Source organism: Mastigoproctus giganteus, chromosome 4, assembly GCF_048544385.1.
Source record: "Mastigoproctus giganteus isolate SK-2022 chromosome 4, ASM4854438v1, whole genome shotgun sequence".
Classification (NCBI taxonomy): domain Eukaryota; kingdom Metazoa; phylum Arthropoda; class Arachnida; order Uropygi; family Thelyphonidae; genus Mastigoproctus; species Mastigoproctus giganteus.
Window position 1 is genome coordinate 119,555,063 of NC_143578.1, and position 20,567 is coordinate 119,575,629.

The 20,567-nt window shown below is 36.3% G+C and overlaps 1 protein-coding gene across 2 annotated transcripts in view; it reads right to left on the minus strand.

The window, feature by feature from the left end:
• LOC150087021 (lamin-like) overlaps positions 1-20,567 on the minus strand; it is a 328,582-nt gene that overhangs the window by 156,739 nt on the left and 151,276 nt on the right. For both annotated transcript variants that reach the window (XM_090372908.1, XM_090372909.1), the window contains exon 5: positions 1,587-1,712. In XM_090372908.1, coding sequence (XP_090229034.1) covers positions 1,587-1,712 — 126 coding nt within the window. The remainder of the gene's footprint in view (positions 1-1,586; positions 1,713-20,567) is intronic.

Below are 20,567 nucleotides of genomic sequence, written 5' to 3' on the forward strand. Positions count from 1 at the left end.
CTAAGGCTGTTCAAGAGAAGAATGTTGCATATTGTCATTGGCCTGTCTCCAATTCTTCAGTTTCATTTTCTGCCTACACCAATTAATAGGGTCATCGAAAAGTATCAAGAATACAACCTACCACTTTACATAGCTTTCATAGTCCTCTTCTCTGAAAGCAGTTTACAACTGGAATGAATGATCAAAGATCTAAACCTCAAAAGCAAAGAAATTGGTCAGAACATTAACTATGACAAAACAAACATAATGACCAACCATGCAGACTCACCCATCAACATCAGATTCAAAATGCTAAACTATGAAGAGCAGTTCAAATATCTAAGCCAAATAATATCCTTCGCCAATAAAATGGGCAAAGATATAGAATCCACAATCAACAACCCTTGGAAAAGTTATTGAAGTATGAAAGAATGAAAGGAGCTTTGCCTATCAGCCTACAAAGAAAGTTATACAACATAATCATACTACCCATTCTAACATATGCAGCCCAAACATGGTCTTTGACAGGAAAACAAGTAAATAAACTTGGAACATGCTAACGAGCAATGGAAAGAAGTATGCTGGGTATAACCAAAAAATAGAGAATAAACTGTACTTCTATCAGACAAAAAACTAAAATCAATGATACCATCAAGACGTCCAAGTCCTTAAAATGGAAGTGGGCAGGACATCTCGCCAGGAAACAAGAGGACTCGTGGGATAATCTCACAACTGTTTGGTTACCAGGAGAAAGAAAAAGAAATAGAGGAAGACAGAAACCCAGGTGGAGAGATGAGTTCACATCCGTTATGGGCCCCCCCACATGGACAACACTGGTTTTGAACAAGAAGAATGAAGAAAGTCAGGGGAGGCCTTTGTCCAGCAGTAAAATTCTACAGGCTAGTTAGTTAGTTATTTTGGTTTTTAGGAGCATTAGCAACTAAGGCCATATTGCTCCGTGAATATGCGGTGGTCATTCCCTGACCTTTCTGCATCCTCCATATTTGGTGGTGACGGGCTCGAACCCCGGTCTAATCAAGAAGCGTGTGCTACGCACTGCTGCTCCTTCCCACCTGGCTATGGAAGCGCTCTACAGGCTAACACAACACGTTATGTTAGCCTGTAGAATTAAACAGAACTAAAATCTTGGCCCAAAGACTCAATACAGTTCAGAAACGTAGCCACTGGGACTGATTCGGGCAAAGTCTTAATAATTTTATTCTTTTCCTACCACTGAGACTAAAACAATATTTGTGTAATTTCTTAAAACTTAGTAGCAAATCCAAGTAATATCCTTCTCCAGCTCAATTACTTTAGCTGTATTCTTCCTGGTGGTTTCAGTTATTTTCCTCATTTAAGCATGACTTCATTTAATATTTAAAGATTAAGACACTAAGTTTTGTTTAAGAGCATAAAATTATGCTGTGTTCAGGAAAATATTATATATGGAGCAACTTAGTAATTCTGAAACTTAGCAAAAAAAAAAAAAAAAAAAAATTGAATAGAATGCACCTTTTTTTTTTTTTAGGATCTTAGTGGTTACAAGTTAAAAAAAATCCAAAAAAACCAGGATTCTCAAAATTAAAATAACAATAAAACAATCTTACCTGTGCTTCCATTTCAGCAACTTTAGAATTCAGTCCATCCAATCTGGTCTTATAACTACGCAGTTCTTCGCGGCTGGTGAAGGCACTATTTGTATATCTATCAACTTTGTTTTGTAAGTCTGCAAGCTACAGAGGACAAAAAACAAAAAGTCAGAATAGGAATGAATACTGTGATGGAAAGATTTATCAAAGACTTTAAAAAAACAATTAAATTTTTGTATTTTACATTTTGTAGTATTCCAATCACTAATAATTTCGGATGTGGCTTCATGCTCCCCTATATAGCTAATCTTATAGGAGAGCCCATAAACATCAAAGAGAGAGAGAGAGATTTACACAATCTAGTCAAAAACTGGAAATTTTACCTTCTTCAGTTCAGGTGCCATAAACAACATCCAGAGATGGAGCCAACTTAATATACACTTCAATACCATTTCTTCCATGAATCCTTTCATTACTATGAACATATATCTATATATTTCATGTACTGGCTCTGTGGAGTATGCATGTATGTGTGTACATATATACATAAAGTGGGGAAAAAAAAAATGAGGGAGCTAGAGAGTGATTTTGAAGGATAAAAGCTAACAAAAATAATGTATAAAAGAGATAAATAATTACAGAATTGATAAAATATTACAAATTGAAAAAATAGGGATGTTGCCACACAACTTACAAAACCAGCCTCTAAATCACAATGTAAACCACAAGCCAAATGGTAAAAAGCATAAATGTAAATGAAAATGAAAATAAAATTTTGTGAACAAAATAAAAAATTTTACAAGGATTAAAAGGGAAGGTTTGAAAAGGGGATTACTACATCAGAAATGAAGACCTGTTGCTGTTTTGCTTGCAATCCTGCTAGCATCCTGACAAGACATCGGTTTTGTAAGTAGTGAGGCAACATCCTTATTTTGTCAATTCTGTAATTATTTATCTCTTATTGTACATTTATTTTTGTTACCTTCTATCACTCTCTATGTCCCTCATTTTTCCCCTCCACTTTATTGTCCATGCTCTGTATTTGCTGCCTTTGCATAAGAAAACTTCCTCTTTTTTCCATTTCTCTGCCTTCTTGTTTATACTTTTTTGTTATTATATTCAACATATATATACATATACACACAGCCCGGCCACTGATAACCAGAGAAAATACTTTATTCCACACTCCACCTTAAAATCTCATTCTTTATCTAAACCTTAGTTTTCCAATAAATGTGCTAAGGCTGTTCACAAGATAAGAATGTTGCATAATGCAATTGACTTATATCCAAATCTCCAGGTTCATTTTCTGCTGTACCAAAACTCAATAACTATAAAGCAGTTATTAATCAGTCCAAACTGGATTTCGAACAGGCTAAGAATAGAAAACTTGCTTCTTGTCCAAATGGCAGTCAAGCATTCTGGACTCTTGCCAAAGCTATTGGCCAGAACATTTGCCCATCTCTGTTCTCACATCGCTCAAAACCAGATGGTTCTGTTCCTACTTCAATCTAAGATAAAGCTGACCTGCTAGCATCCTATTTTTCTTCCAAGGAGATTAAGACACCTTCCACAAGGAGATTAAATACATTCCAATCAATGCCTCCTGTGGTGTTCCATCAAAAGGATATCAGGAGGTTATGAACAATATTGATGCTAAGGAAGTGGAATTTTTTCACTTTTTTTTTTCTTAAATCATGTGCTCCTGAAAATTTACTCCCTTTCTGTGTTGCCTTTTTTCACATTCTTATTCCAAAGGTGTTTTCCCTTCTGCTTGGAAATTTTCTCATATCCAGCCAGTTGCTGCTGGCTGGTGATATTCTGACATATGTTACCCATCTATAGACAAATTCAATGCAAAATTCTTGCTCTTGACATTTCAAAGGCTTTTGGTCATGTTTGGCATAAAGGTGTTCTAAATGAGCTTCCATGTGCCAACTGTTTTTTAATTGGGTATCCAGTTTTCTCCCTGATCTCTCACTGCTGGTGATGGTGGAGGGCTCTGTCTTTTAACCTCTCCACTAATGCTGGTGTTCCTCAAGATTCAGTTCTTTCTCCCACTATTTTCCTATTGTATATTAATGCCCTTCTTCCATTGACCAAAAATCCTATCCATAGTTTTGCTAATGATAGCTCATTGCATTCCATCTTTCAGTTTGAGAAACCTTGCCCTGTACAAACAGCTTCGACTTCTCAAATATCCACTACCAATTCCTTAAATGCCTATCTCCAGGTAATTCTCCAGTGGGGCAAAGATAATTTAGTTGATTTCAATCCTAAAACAAAGTCCTGTCTTATATCTTGCAAAATGGCTTCTTCTGCTCCTATGATTATCTTTGATGACACTCTGATTTAGACATGATCATATATATTGGGGATTACCCTGAATTCTAATCTCTCTTGCCGTTTACAAATATTGTGTCCTCTGCATCTAAAAAACTGGGTTTTCTCTTCCTTTATCTCGTCCTTTATCTAAACCTTTGTTTTCCAATAAATGTGGTAAGGTTGTTCAAGAGAAGAATGTTGCATATCTTAATTAGCTTGTTTCCACTTCTTCAGTTTCATTTTTCTGCCTACACCAAAGCTCGCAACAATTGTAAAGCAATTATTAATCAGTCCAAACTAGATTTTGAACAGGCTAAGAGTAGAAAACTTGCTTCTTGCCCTAATGGTAGCCGAGCATTCTGGTCTCTTGCCAAAGCTATTGGCCACAACTTTTGCCTATCTCTGCTCCCACCTCTGTCAAAACCAGATGGTTCTGTTGACACTTCAGCCAAGGATAAAGCTGACCTGCTAGTATCCCATTTTTCTTCCAACTCATGTATTAAAAAAGAACCGGATTGAAGCAGAGTTAATAATCTTGGTAAAACACCTCCCACTATTCCTAATATGCTCCATTCAATGCCTCCTATGGTCTTCTGTCAAAAGAATGTCAGAAGCATTTTGACGAACCTTGATGCTAAGAAAGCTCCAGGTCCTGATGATCTTTCTCCACTTGTTCTCAAAACTTGTGCTCCTGAACTTACTCCTGTTCTTTGCTGCCTTTTTTCACTTTCTTTTTCCAAAGGTGTTTTTCCTTCTCCTTTGAAATTTGCTCATATCCAGCCAGTTCCTAAAAAGGGTGACAAATCACTCCCACTCAATTATCGTCCCATTGCAATTACTTCTACTCTTTCTAAAGTAATGGAGAAATCAATTAATTGCCAACTCTTAAACTACCTAGAAACCTTCTATCTGATCAATGATCGCCAGTATGGATTCTGTCAGTGTCGATCCACTGGTGATGTTCTGGCTTATGTTACCCATTTATGGACAAATTCAATGGAAAAGTTCAGTGAAACACAAGCAGTTGCTCTTGACACCTCAAAGGCTTTTGATTGTGTTTGGCATAAAGTTCTTCTAAATAAGCTTCCATCTTATGGTTTGCAAACTGTTTTTTGTAATTGATTATCCAGTTTTCTCTCTGATTGCTCACTGAGGATGATGGTAGATGGCTCTTTGTCTTCTAACTTCTCCACTAATGTCAGTGTCCCCTAAGGTTCAGTTCTTTCCCCACTCTTTTCCTCTTGTATATTAATGACCTTCTTCCATTGACTGGAAATCCTATCCATAGTTTTGCCGATGATAGTAAATTGCATTCTACTTTCCATTTTGAGAAACCTTGCCCTGCTCAATCAGCGTCAACTTCTTGAATACCCGCTACCAATTCTTTAAATGCTGATCTCCAGTGGGGCAAAGACAACTTAGTTGATTTCAATCCTTCTAAAACTCAGTCTTGTCTTATATCTCGCTAAAAGGTTTCTTCTGATCCTATTCTTATCTTTGGTGACACTCCTCCGATTTCTAGGCAAGTTGATATTAACTCTTTTGGGGATTACCCTGACTTCTAATCTCTCTTGGCACAAGCACGTTAAAAATATTGCTTTCTCTGTATCTAAAAAAAATTAGTTTTCTCTTTTGCTCTCGGCATTACTTTTCTTCACTTTGTACAAATCGCAAATCTATCCTACCATTGAATATTGTTCCCACATCTAGGGCAGTTCCCCCAAAACATCTCTCAGGCTTCTAGATTCAATTCAGAAGATGGTGGTTAGGTTAATTAATGATTTATCTCTAACAGAGTCTCTCCACTTGCTGTCTCATAGACATTCTGTTTCTGCTGCATGCTTTTTCTACAGATACTTCCATGGGCACTGTTTGTATGAATTGGCTTGTATAATTCCCACTCTCTCTTTCAAAACAGTCCAAATGCATGCAGCCAACATCCATTTACTGTCCAACTTCGAACTCACAAAACCAACTTTTCATCTTCCTCGTTTATTAATTCAACTGTTGTTTTCCTTCATACGTATTTCCTGAAAATTACAGTCTGCAGAAGTTGAAGTCTAATGTCAACAAATATCTTCTCTCGTCTCCTCAACCTCCAACCTAAGCAGGGTACTAAGTACTATAGGTTCTAATACCTCTCATGTTTGGGGTTTTGATAAAAAAAAAAAAAAAAATACAAACAAGTCCAAACGGCGAAGGTAAAGAAAGTCAACACGAGAACGATGAGAAATGTCAGATAACTTATGCAGAAAATTAGTTTTCAGATACAGCACTCTAGCACTGCTCGCTTGGTAAACAGACGGTAGATGTCATCAGTCTGGAGCCGGTAAACAGACAGAAACAGATGTTATCAGTCTGGAGTCGGTAAACAGAGAGTAAATGTTATCAGTCTGGAGCAAAGTTGAGAACGATATTTTGATTGACAGGCAGGCGTGGCAAACGATGTGCTGATTGGTGCACGAACACAACACACGATAACATCGGTTTAGTATCACTTGAGTAGCACTAATGGTAACTTGCCCTAATCAACGCTTTCCATAATGGTGAAAAAAGGTCAGGTTACCTCCACTTGAATCCCATGGGAGCTTGAACCCCTCCCGAAGTGGAGGGGGTAACCTAACCTTTTTTCTTTAGAATCACAGTCATATTTAGAAATACATTCATAAAAAAATAAATTTTTTTATGAATGTATTTTTATTTTCTTGTTGAATAATATGCCGTAATGGTGAAAAAAGGTTAAATTACCTCCACTTGAATCCCATGGGAGCTTGAACCTCTCTCGAAATGGAGAGGGTAACCTAGCCTTTTTTTCTTTAGAATCATGGGTGGACTAGCGCATAAATTGTTTATTAACAAAATATTAATTTTTTTTATTACTGTACTTTTATTTTTAAAGACACTCATGCAGATACACGTATCATAACGTTAATCAACACCCCAATAGCTACTCGCTATATATATATAAAGAATCTTTCTTTCTTTTCCTATTATTTCCTAACCTAACATTTAAGGTTAGGTCAAAAAATATAAGGAAACCTTTTCTATTATTTCCTAACCTACCGTTTATGGTCAGGTTATGAAATATAACGAAAAATAAAGAAACTTTTTCCTTTTTTCGTAACCAAACTTAAATCAACAGTATAGTAAAAACACTCATGAACTACAAAAATCTGCTTTTAATGAGAAAAAACATAATGAAGAACACAAAAATGAACAAAACGAAACTTTTGTTAATTTAATTTTCATCAAAAAATCAACCAACGTTTTATTTTTCTTACAAATTTCTTCCATCTTTAACAGATTCATCACTACTATTACCTGTTTATCACAAAACTATTATGCACCGTTCTTTATTCATAAATACATATTATAATGCCAACCAATGACTACATAGTAACTTGTCATCTGTCATGCCCACCACCAATCACTTCATCGTTTGCCACGCCTACCTGTCAATCAATATATCCTTCTCGATTTCGGCTGTAGACCAATAACACCTACCGTCTTTTTACTGAGCAAGCAGCGCTAGAGTCCGGTGTTGGGAAACTAATTTTCTGCATAAGTCATCCGACGTTTCTCGTCATTCTCTGTTGACTTTGTTTACCTTAGCCGAACTAGGGAAAAATGATGTATCATAGGCCAAATACAAGGTAGCAAACAAAGGTAATAAAAAGTTATTTCTGCCATGCAAATTAATAACATTATCAGGCAGTTTAAATTTTGTAAGTGAAAGAAAAAGTGAACGAGATAGAGATGATGAAAAATCTTATTTTTCATAAGAGAATTAATTTAAATTAAGCTATTAATTGAACCTCTCTAACATTTGAAAATAAATTAATTCAATATATTGAGCAAATTCTATTAGGAAGATTCTATTAAAGTTCTCAGGGGTGCAAACCATAATTATTCATGGAATACATATAAAAAGGGGTTATTTCAAAGAATGGATCTAGTCATTCCCCAAAATAACCATTTATAAATCACAAGTCAACAGTTACCAATACTGTCACAGCTGCTTAGGAAAGGGGATGGAATTATAATTGAAACGTCTTAAGAAAGCAATAGAATTATTGGTGACAATTGAACAATGGCCACATTATTGAATCATGCCTACATGATTGAAAATGCAGAAAATTATTACAAAGGATCACTGACTGATTTAGTTGTTACCTTTAAAACAAGCTGAAGATATTTTAGGGAATTTTAGAGGCAAACCATCACAGATATGGGAAAGGTATCGTATGGTAGGGTGAACTGGGAATTTGCAACATTAATAGCATTCTCAGAATGCAAAACGTGCTTAGAGTAAAAGAGAAAATTTGTCATTCGGAGTGCCGAGATTGGGTTCTGAATCACTGCAAAGGCACCTCAGAACAAAAGATATCAGTGCTCCATGTCCAAAAGTTGTGCATCTAAGGCTAGTTCACTTTGAGGAATGAAAACACTAAACACTTGCACCCTTGATTGAGATTACCACGAGAAAAATGCTGATATGGATATTGGAACAAACCAGTTTAAAATAACAGAAAAAAAATAGCATGGGAGAGTTATAAAGCAATGAAAACTACTGAAGCATGCTCACATCTGGTGAGTATGGGCTTGGCACACCCAGAGTCCTGAGCTGGATATCATCATTCTTCTCTTTCTTGGTGATTCCCTTCTACTTCTTCTCTCTCTCTCTCTCTCTCTCTCTCTCTCTCTCTCTCTCTCTCTCTCTCTCTCTCTCTCTCTCAGGGCAACTAGGTTTTTTTTTTTTTTTTTTTTTTTTTTTTTTTTTTTGGCTGTTGCAGCATAAGCCTCAGGCTTCCTTGCACCATATAGCTAATAATAATAAAGCTATAAGGTTATCTGTAATAGCGCCACAGAAAGGATTAGGCTGGAAAAGCTCATTATGAGAAATCACTAAGAGAGCAATGAATGGGGATAGTGAATTTTTCACATGAGAATACAAAGAAGAAATTGAATGAATCAGATCAGACCATTATATTTCAATTTCAGCAAATGGTCCTTGAGGTTGTCACAGACATTCTCTCAGATATGCCAGACAAGCTGTACTTGCTACCTGGGAGTCTAAAATGCTGATGGAACTGATATTCGGGTGACATTCAAGTCAAGTGGACCCAATTTCGGTGAAGTCCGGAAGGTCTGTGACAGCCAGATCCTCTGCTTGCACCTTCACGATGGTGGGACTGTTAGTAATCCTGGGTATAACCTCCGCTGTGGGTGACGACTCAGGTGTGAACCATCGTAAGCAGGGGTCGAGTTGTGGCGCTCACACCACATGGAGGAATGCCGCCCCTCTGTGTTACCAGGCAATACTAGGTGGTAGATGACTCTCATCAACCGGTGCAATGCCACCACTTTGCTTACTGGAGGCTTGAAGTGGTGGAACCCATGTTTAGTCTCCAGAGCTAAGTTCCAGCCAACCCTTCCCCATCTCTTCCATCATGCAGTATGACTGATGAATTTTGAGGTTATGATGAACATCAAGGCGAGATCCAATCTTCCTTACATTTCGAGGGTACAGCTCTAAAATGGTGTTTGCAGGCCAGCTGCTAGTTAGTACACCAGACCGAACTTATTGGCAACTCTTTAGGAAGGTTCCAGATCAGCTAGTGTATAATCTTGCTACCTCTACTCTGCCAGATAGTGACTGGAGGGAGTCTGAGTAGTGTGTATGCGGGGGCATTGTTGAGGCCACATTATGTCAAGGTATCTGGGTATATTCTTACCATGTGTACGCCATATCCAAAAATTTCATTACTTCATACGGTATGTCCCCCCCCCCCCCACTTTTTCTTACTACTGAATACACGATGAATTGTCAAATTAATAGAGTGAGCTTATCTGTGAAAAGATCTAAACCTCCCAAACACTTCCTAGTTCATTTCACAAATATACGTGGTCTCAATTCTAATCTCAATGATGTCCATTTCCACGTCTGCCAAACCCCATGTACTTTTTCTGACAGAATCTCAGTTATCGGTTGATTCAACTACTGCTCATCTCAGTTGCCCAAATTATTTGCTGTATGATTCCTTTCGCCTCAAAGGTGGTACTTGTGCATATGTCTGTTCTGATATTCCCTGTCAGAAACTTGGTAATTTGGAATCTCCTCTCTTCGATCTTCTCTGGCTTAAAACTTCTCTACTTCATCGTGTGAAATTCATCTGTTGTCTCTACCGTTCTCCCAACTCCACTAATCACTTGGAGCTCTTTACTTCCTCTCTTTGCAAATTGACTTTCTCCAGTCCAACTTTCCTAACAGTGAGGTGATTTGCCTTGGTGATTTTAATGTTCACAACTCCAGCTGGCTTCCGTTTTCTAGTCACACCAACCCAGCTGGTCGTGATGCTGAGGCTTTTGCAATTACTTTGCAAAGATTGTTCATTTACCTACAAGAATACTGGACAATCCTAACCATACAGCCAACACACTTGATCTTTTTCTCACAAACAACCCTTCTAAGTACACGGTTGAAGTGAGTGGTCCTTTAGGCACCTCAGATCACAACTTGGTGATTGTCTCTTCTCCAATGGAGCCTTTATCTCAATGCTATTTCCAACCTTGTGTTGTTTGGCATTACAAGAATGCAAAATGGGATGACCTAAGGTTGGACACCACCACAGTGGGGTCCAACCTTTTCCAGTACAAGGGCCACATTGAAAATTAGATTTGTTTCACGGGTCGCACTGAGTAATTCAAGAAAAATTAGTGTGTTACATTTTCCCTATCCTGTTACACGTAAAAGGAAGTTTCTGTTTTCATGTTACCACGTTTTATTTTCAGGCTATATATAAAAAATGGAAATTCCCAACACTTTTATATGCAACAATCTGTCAGTGATTTGTTTTTTTGATTTTATTAAATTTAAAAAATATGATTTACTTTTGTTTTTTAAATACTTTACTTTTGCCTCTTTCTAAAAAATATTTTGCTTTTTTTTTAATACTTTACTTTTGCTTTTAAATGTTTACTTGAGAAAATTTACAGCCTGAAAAGGATCACTGCTTTTCAATATTAAGGTGAATAAATAAATATAATGATACCCCTAAAATGGAAAATATTCAAAAATTTTATTACTTAGAATACACAACATTTACCGAACAAAACTTAACATTTAATGAGATGATTGAGGCTAAATGTTTTTAGATAATTGTTCAAAATTTGTTTGAAAATTTCTGATGCCAATTCTAAATATGGAATGAAGATGCTCATCTGCTATTCTCTTTCTTTTTAAATATTTATTTGATTTCGTGTGTGAAACAATTTGCTTGCAAACATATGTTGATACAAACAAAGTAGCCATTTTCATGGCATTTTCTTTTATTAGTGGAAAATCTTCAGATGGGAGAGCCTTGTAGAATTCAAGTAGTTTATTTTCTCAGTCTATTTACTTATTTTTGAACCATGTTTTGGCTTGAAGATCAATAAGTTCAAATTGCAAAGCTGGGATTGTCGTTTTCAGCCACAGAAGTAAATGGAATCTCAATCAAGCTTATGTCATGGGATCTCATATCAGCAAATGGACTTTCAAACATATCAAAAACTAATTGTAATAACGAGAGGCAACAATTCTTTGGAAATATGTGTTTTTCTGCTAGCTCGGTACAACATTCAAAGTGAACTAAATTGCTTTGCTCAATTTGGGATTTAAATAATAACAATGTATTCTGAAACGATTTGATGTCACCATACAAATCAGAGACCGATTTCCTTTCCCTTGTAGTTTTCCCTTGCAGCCACTCCATATTTGTTGTTTTTTTTGCTGGTTTTCCTTTTTCTGTCATAATAATATCAATTTCATGATGCAGTTTAAAGAAACGATATAATACTTTGCCACGACTAAGCCATCTCACTGAACTGTATAAAATTACATCTTCGTATTTATCTTCAATTTCTAACTGTTGAAACATTCTGTGATTAAGGCCACATGATCTTATAAAATTTACAGTTGAAATAACCACATTCATAATGCATTGGAGATCCAATACATTCCCACACAGAACTTCTTGATGTACAATGAAGTGAATTCCAATCTGAGGTTCAGCTCCGATATCTATCATTTTCTTGGTTATTCTACCCATAAGCCCAATATTTTTACCATTCATATTTTTTTTTTTACTGTCAGTCATGACTCCTACCAGGTTTTTAATATTTAATCCTAACTTTTCAATAGACTGGCAAAAATGTTCAAAAAGATTTTCACCTGTAGTTGTTCCAAGCATAATCTGTAGATTGGCTAAATCTTCAACTGGTACAAAATTATCATTAATTCCACGTATGAAGATAAGGAGTTGGGCTGTGTCCTTTGCATTAGTATTGTCACCCAGTGATACTATTAAATATTTCATTTGTTTTATGCTTTCCAAAAGTTGTTGGAACAAATTCTTTCCAATATCTTCTACTCTTCGCATAATTGTTTGTCAAGACAAACTAATGTCTTGTATCATTGCTCGTTTCGCTGGACAAATTTCTTCCATAGCTTTTAAAAAAGTTTAACAAATTCACTATCGCTGAACAGTTCACTTTCAAAAGTGATCAAATGTACAACTTGATAATTGGTACTTACAACAGATAAATTTCTTGACCGATACATTTTCAGTGTTTTGTCGTTTTCTTAATTCCAATATCTTCTACTCTTCGCATAATTGTTTTTCGAGACAAACTACAATATTTTATTTAAAAAGTGATACAGTATCCTTTCACAACAAACATACTGCTTTTTCATCATACCCAATGAAGAAATAGTCTTCAGTCCACCTTTGATTAAAAACACAATAATCGAAATCGATGTTCCTCTTTCTGAACAAATTCAATACAAATTAATAATAATTCAATAAAATGAACAAGTTATATCAAAATAGTAGAATTTCACAATTTGAAAAGATTGATGTGTACATAACTGTATTTACCGTACATAACTGTATTTAGCATACTGCATATGACTGCAATGGACAAGTACACGTTTAATACATTCGAGCTCGACGCTTGCATGCCTGTAAACACAGTGGCAAGACTCTCTAAAATGCTGTTTTAGTTCACTTTCCGGATGGGCAATATAAAAATTATTCACAGGCTGGATCCAGCCTGCGGGCCATAGGTTGGACACCACTGACCTAAGAGATTTCTTTTCTTCTTTTCCCTGGTTGGATTACTGTTTCAAAACTTTGGATGTCAACGTTTGTTCAGATCGTGTCAATGAAATTATTCTTGTAGGAATGAATTCATTTATTCCACACTCCTCTTTAAATATCTTGTCTTTTATCTAAACCTTGGTTTTCCAATAAATGTGCTAAGGTTGTTCAAGAGAAGGATGTTGCATATCGTAATTGGCTTATTTCCAATTCTTCAGTTTCATTTTCTGCCTACACCAAAGCACGCAACAATTGTAACGCAGTTATTAATCAGTCCAAATTAGATTTTCAACAGGCAAAGAGTAGAAAACTTGCATCTTGCCCTAATGGTAGCCGAGCATTCTGGTCTCTTGCCAAAGCTATTGGTTGCAACTTTTGCCCATCTCTGCTCCCACCTCTGTCAAAACCAGATGGTTCTGTTGTCACTTCAGCCAAGGACAAAGCTGATCTGCTAGCATCCCATTTTTCTTCCAACACATGTATTAATGATCTTGGTAAAACACCTCTCACTATTCCCAACATGCTCCATTCAATGCCTCCTGTGGTCTTCCGTCAAAAGGATGTCAGAAGGATTTTGACGAATCTTGATGCTAAGAAAGCTCAAGGTCCTGATAGTATTTCTCCACTTGTTCTCAAAACCTGTGCTCCTGAACTTACTCCTTTTCTTTGCCACCTGTTTTCCCTTTCTTATTCCAAAGGTGATTTTCCTTCTGCTTGGAAATTTGCTCATATTCAGCCAGTTCCTAAAAAGGGTGACAAATCCCTCCCATCCAATTATCGTCCCATTGCAATTACTTCTACTCTTTCTAAAGTAATGAAGAAATCAATTAACCGCCAACTCTTAACCTAGAAACCTTCCATCTGTTCAACAATCGCCAGTATGGATTCCGTTAGTGTTGATCCACTGATGATATTCTGGCTTATGTTACCCATTTATGGACAAATTCAATGGAAAAGTTCAGTGAAACACAAGCAGTTACTCTTGACATCTCAAAGGCTTTCGACCGTGTTCGGCATAAAGGTCTTCTAAACAAGCTTCCATCTTATGGTTTACCAACTGTTTTTGTAATTGGTTATCCTGTTTTCTCTCTGATCGCTCATTGAGGATGATGGTAGATGGTTCTCTGTCTTCTAACTTCTGCACTAATGCTGGTGTCCCCCATGGTTCAGTTCTTTCCCCCACTCTTTTCCTCTTGTATTTTAATGACCTTCTTCCATTGACTGGAAATCCTATCCATAGTTTTGCCGATGATAGCACATTGCATTCCACTTTTCATTTTGAGAAACCTTGCCCTGCTCAATCAGCTTCAACTTCTTGAATATCTGCTACCAATTCCTTAAATGCCAATCTCCAGGTAATTCTCCAGTGGGCCAAAGAGAACTTAGTTGATTTCAATCCTTCTAAAACTCAGTCTTGTCTTATGTCTTGCAAAAAGGATTCTTCTGCTCCTATGCTTATCTTTGGTGACACTTCGAATTCTAGGCAAGTTGATATATCTCTTTTGGGGATTACCCTGCCTTCTAATCTCTCTCTCTTGCCACAAGCACATTACAAATATTGCTTCCTCCGTATCTAAAAAATTTGTTTTTCTCTTTCGCACTCGATGTTACTTTTCTTCCAAACAGCTGCTCACTCTGTACAAATCACAAATCCACCCTACCATGGAACATTGTTCCCACATCTAGGGCAGTGCTCCCAAAACCTCTCTCAGGCTTCTAGATTCCATTCAGAAGAGGTCAGTTAGGTTAATTAATGACTCCTCTCTAACAGAGTCTCTCCACTTGCTGTCTCATAGACATAGTATTTCTGCTGCATGCCTTTTCTACAGATACTTCCATGGGCACTGTTCTTCTGAATTGGCTTCGATTATTCCCGCTCTCTCTTTCAAAACAGTCCAAACACGTGCCGCCACCAGCCAACATCCATTTCCTGTTTTATTTGTTATTTGGTTTTTAGGAGCATTAGCAACTAAGGCCATATTGCTCCAGGGATATGAGGTGGTCACTCCCTGACCTTTCCGCATCCTCCGTATTCGGTGATCACGGGCTCGAACCCTGGTTTAATCAAGAAGCATGCGCCATCCATTTACTGTCCAATTTCAAACTCACAGAACCAACTTTTTATCTTCCTCATTTATTCATTCAACTTCTGTTTTCTGGAACAATGTTCCTTCATACATATTTCCTGAAAATTACAGTGTACATAAGTTTAAGTCTAATGTCAACAAATATCTTCTTTCGTCTTCTCAACCTCCAACCCAAGCATGATACCAAATACTATAGGTTCTAATACCTCTCGTGTTTGGGGTTTCATAAAAAAAAAAAAAAAAAAAACCAGCAGCTGACACTGCTAATGAATTTAACAGGTACTTCACATTGATCTTTGCAGATGACAGCCTCTTTGAAGCAGGAAAAAACTGTGCAAGTGAGGATGTCTAAAATGAAATTAGTGATACTGAAATTATTTATTGTACTATTTATTAGAAAAACTTTCACGTGTAAAGACCTCTAGGTTTGATCAGATACCTGTAATTTTGAGGGAGCTAGCAAGAGAGTGTATTGAACCATTAAGATTAATTATGAGGGGCATCACTGAACTCAGAGGAGACAGAAACTCCTTCGAATTGGAGAGATGCCAATACTGACTACACATATATGATACTCTGAAGGAAACAGAGCACTGTCTTGCAGAGGGAAAATAATGCTTAATTAATCTTGTTAGCAATTTGTAAAGAGTAACTCATGAGTTGGATGCAGGAAATAATTTTGACATTGTTTATTTGGATTTTAACAAACAAGCATTTGACTCTGTCCCACAAGACATGTTACTGTATAAGCTAAAACATGTTAATTTCATCAAGATCCTTAGTAGATCCAGGTAAATCTATCTACTACATTTGATTTTGGTTCACCCAGTCATTGTGGAACAGATGGAATACTTGTAAATAAGGAAGTCTTCATCTGATGTCATTTGGATTTAGTTTTCACAGCCTAGTTTTCTGCTGATGAGGCCAATCAACACTGAAACAGACAAATGGAAGTGCCAAAAATTTCGTAAAATAATCCTGTTGACATTAAAGCCTCCTTAGTTTTTGGGTGTTTTTTATTAGTGGGCCTTGCACTTTGAGGCATCCACCCAAGGTATAAACTTTTGATTTATGAAGTTTTTGAGACATTGGCACACTCATGCATTTTTTCATTAAGTAGTTAATCTTATTAATTTAGAAAGGAAGGAATATTATGTTTTTAAGTTAGTTGATTTTTTAAATTTATAATTTCTTTCATTTACATAATAATCAAATATTCTCTTTTAGTAGTTTATTTTTCCATGGCTGCACTAGTAGGGAAAGAGAATAATTTATGACTCCAGAGTGCCTGAGTAATACACTTTTCTTCCATTTTCCATTAATTTTAACTTTAACTTTGTTAGTCTCTCTCTCTCTCTCTCTCTCCTCTCTCTCTCTCTCTCTCTCTCTCTCTCTCTCTCAGTATTATTTATTCCTCCCCTACTTCATTTATCTTATCTTTCAGTGCAGTAGACAGATTCCATCCCATACAACTGATGTGTGACCGATATAAATGAGAATGTCTTTATCTTTATTGATTCATCTATGAGATGCCAATCAACAGAAACAGCTGTCTGGAGTGTGGCAAAAGTTTTCATAGATTCTTAATTTTTTTGATGTTCCTATTTATTAGTGGGTCTCACATTTTGAGGCTTTCACAAGTATAAAGTTTCAATTTATGAAATTTTAAAGACATTAGAAGGTGTTTTTTTCATTAAGTAGTTGTATTAAACAGACACTGTCTTCATCACTAGGACACTACTCATGATGTCTTACTCTTTCCTGTGATATCTTAATGGTACTGATTAAATAACAAACAGTAAATCTGTCTTCTATTATTATGTCATGGAACTGACAGATATTTTCAGTTGTAATGACAACTGAATGCTTCCCAAACTTTGCATTATCTTCAATGTTACCCCTGTCATGATGGGATTCAGATATCTACTTTTTATGGTTACATATGATGGATAATAATGAAAGGAAGCAAGTTTTTACAGCATCAGCTAAAACAAAACTTCACACTTAACCTGTCCATTCCATCCATTTTGTCAATTCACACTTTTCATTCACATTTACACCTTTATTCACACTGCACACTTGCACACGACCTGATAAAAAAGTTTGTTCCAATAATCAATTATTCTCTGGCTGAATTTTCACAGCTCTCTCCTGTGACCATCTTTTCTCAATTTAAATGTATGCCTCTTTATGTGCATTGTCTGAGCTTTATGTGCATTGTCTAGAGTACGGGGAATTGGCATTTAGTTTATTCAATCCATTCAAAGCCTTAAACACCTCAGTGGGTCATCACAAGTTCCTAGCTTCCAGATGCTGCATTTGCAGAACTCAAGAGTACACTGTATGTAATACTCAAGATGTAGCCAAACCATTGCCTTATACAATGGGATAATTACTTCCTTGTCTCTGTTGGAAAAATTCCTGTATACCACTGACAGAACCCCATGAGCTATCCTAGAAGCCTCTTTGCACTGCTCAGAGAACTTCTGTACAATTATTCCCAGTATTTTCTGTTCTCCACTACTCTAAGTATAGTGTTGATATTATACTCAGTATGTTATTTTGATATTACTGCTACCCATATGCAGTACATTTCATTTGTCAGTGTTAAACCATTAAACCTAAGCTGCCACTTCTCAGCCTATCTACCTAATTTTTCTAGATTGTATTGCAGCAAAAATCTGTGGGTGACCTGACCCTTATCAGATACTATCCCAACTTTCTTGCCAAATCCTAGCAATTTCTGTTTCAAATCTCTTCCATTTGTCTTTGAAATCAGTTTAACTATATTCCTTATCAATTCCAGGACATGATCTTATTTCACACATTCTGTTTAGTTGAATATTCCATTGACATAATTACTTTAGGCACCTTAAAAATATGTATGTTATTGGATAAACTTCAAATTCAATGGTTAAACATATAAAGAAACCAGTACATTTCTTTACAATAACTAAATTAACATGTTCAAAACCGCTTATTACCTGTACAGCATCATTGGAGACAGTCCTACAGACAAAGTCATTCAGAGAAGCATGCTCTGGGCAGATAATAGACACCACAATTATTACAAACTATTCCTAAATCGCTAACCCAACATTCCATATGCATATGTAGTTATAAGTATAAAAAGGCCTTTATTAAATAGATCAATTGCCTTACCCTTAAATACTCCATTCTACTCTCACAAACATTTTAATTTAGAATACATAATTTTCATTTGATCCATTACATACTTTGCATGTAGAACAAAGGATACTGTGTCATCCAGTAGGATATCCAGGTAAGACTAGCAGTAGTAGAAGTAATGGCAAATTGATGCAAGAAAACAAGCTTATATGGCATCAGCCAAAAAAAAAAAAACACATCTCCCATTTCACCTATTCATTTCCTCCAAAAATTAATGTGTAGTTCTTCCTTCATTTATTTAAACTATCAAATTCCAAAACAACAGATAGAAGTTGGTTCCAGCAATCACCCACCCACTGGCTAAAGACACGACTGCACATCTATTCTGCAACCATCTTTCCTCAATTTTAATTTGTGCTCCTTCATGTGTGTGTGTGTGTGTGTGTGTGTTGTCTGAGCAAGAGAAAGAATCCCATCAGCACTGACTGAGATTGCTCCATCAATTCAAAGCCTTAAACATCTCAGTCAAATCACCTCACAGATGCCTAGTCTCCAGACGTTGCAATTTGCAGAACTGAAGCCTTTCTTGGTAAGAGCACACCCTTCTGTTAGAAAAATTCCTGTATATCATTGACAGAACCCCATGGACTGTCCTCACAGTCTGTCTACATTGCTCAGAGAACTTCATATCTGACTGCACAATTACTCCCAACTTTCATTCTCCATTTCCCTGAGTGTAGTACCACACAGTTGATAAGTTCCTCTGGGGTTACTGGTATCCATAGGTAGTACCTTGCATTTGTCACTGTTAAACTTCAACTGCCATTTCTCAGCCCATTAATCCAATTTTCCTAGATCTTGTTGTAGAAACTCACCCTGATGACTATCATTAACTATCTTTGTATCATCTGCAGACTTGGACATTAAACCTGATTTACCTTCATCGATATCATTGATAAATAGTGAAAACAATAATGGGCCCAGCATTGAATTCACTAATAATATTAGTCCATGAAGAGCAGTGCCCATTGATAACAACCACTCTCTATCTTCTTCCACTTAACCATCTTTATCCGTAGCAGTAACTTGCCCTTAATGCCACATTGTTCCAGTTTATATAGAAACCTCTTATATGCAACAGCATCAAAAACCCTCCTGAAATCCAAGTATATGATATCAAAATTATTTTTCGCATCCCCTTCCTTGGTCACTACATCATAGTAACTTATCAGATTGGGTAGACATGGACAAAATTGTACTCCTGTCCAGATGGTTCTGCATTACTTCTTTAACCAGTGATTCCATTATTTTCCCTGTTGTTGTTGTTATTTGGTTTTTAGGAGCATTAGCAACTAAGGCCATATTGCTACTGGGATATGCGGTGGTCATTCCCTGACCTTTCCGCATCCTCCGTATTTGGTGGTCATGGGCTCGAACCCTGGTCTAATCAGGAAGCGTGTGCTATGCACTGCTGCTCCTGCCCACGGAGGCGCCATTATTTTCCCTGTAACAGTCTAATAAGTTAACAGGTCTGTAATTACTGGTAGTTCCCAACTTTATGAGTTAATTCATTCCTAGCATGCGTGCTTGTAAATTGGGAATTTATTACCCATAGACATAATTTTAAAAATAGGGGTTACATTCTCAATGAAATTAGTTAGCTAATTAGTTTATGTTTAAACAATGATTGATTTATCCAAAGAAATGAAAATGTAGCCTGTAAAATAAAGCAAATCATAATTATAAAGAAATTATTTATGACTTAAAATGTTAAAGAATGTTTATTTTTCATCATTATCATCGACTAAATGCACACTCGCTGATCACTCATTATTGACTCGGCACTCAATGGTTTGTTGCACAAGGAGTTTTCTTCAGGAAGGCTTCAAGAGGCGCTTGTTTCCAAGATAATCTTCTCTTTTCTTTATTAATTTCAATAATATGCATAAGCATTTTTTAACGGAATGCACTAATTGCAACTAACACAATTTGCGCAGAGTAACAAGTTTACGAAGCTTAAAAAAAAAAAAAAAAAAAAGGAATGACGAGAAGATTCTGAAAATTTATTTATGTTTTTTATACAATTGAAGATTTCAGTAAAGGGACAACACATTTCACTATAATGTAAAAAACCACACAATTCCAGCTATCGGTATTTTTGCAACTGCAATAACATGGTGTTTACTACCCATTTATAATTGCTTGCAGTAACAGAAAAGCCCAATAAACTGGAAAGTGCAAATTGTGCACACTTCCAGAAATGTGCTTTAGAAAAATATCACAAAGCTGTTCAAAATTGGTTCTTATAAAGGAACATA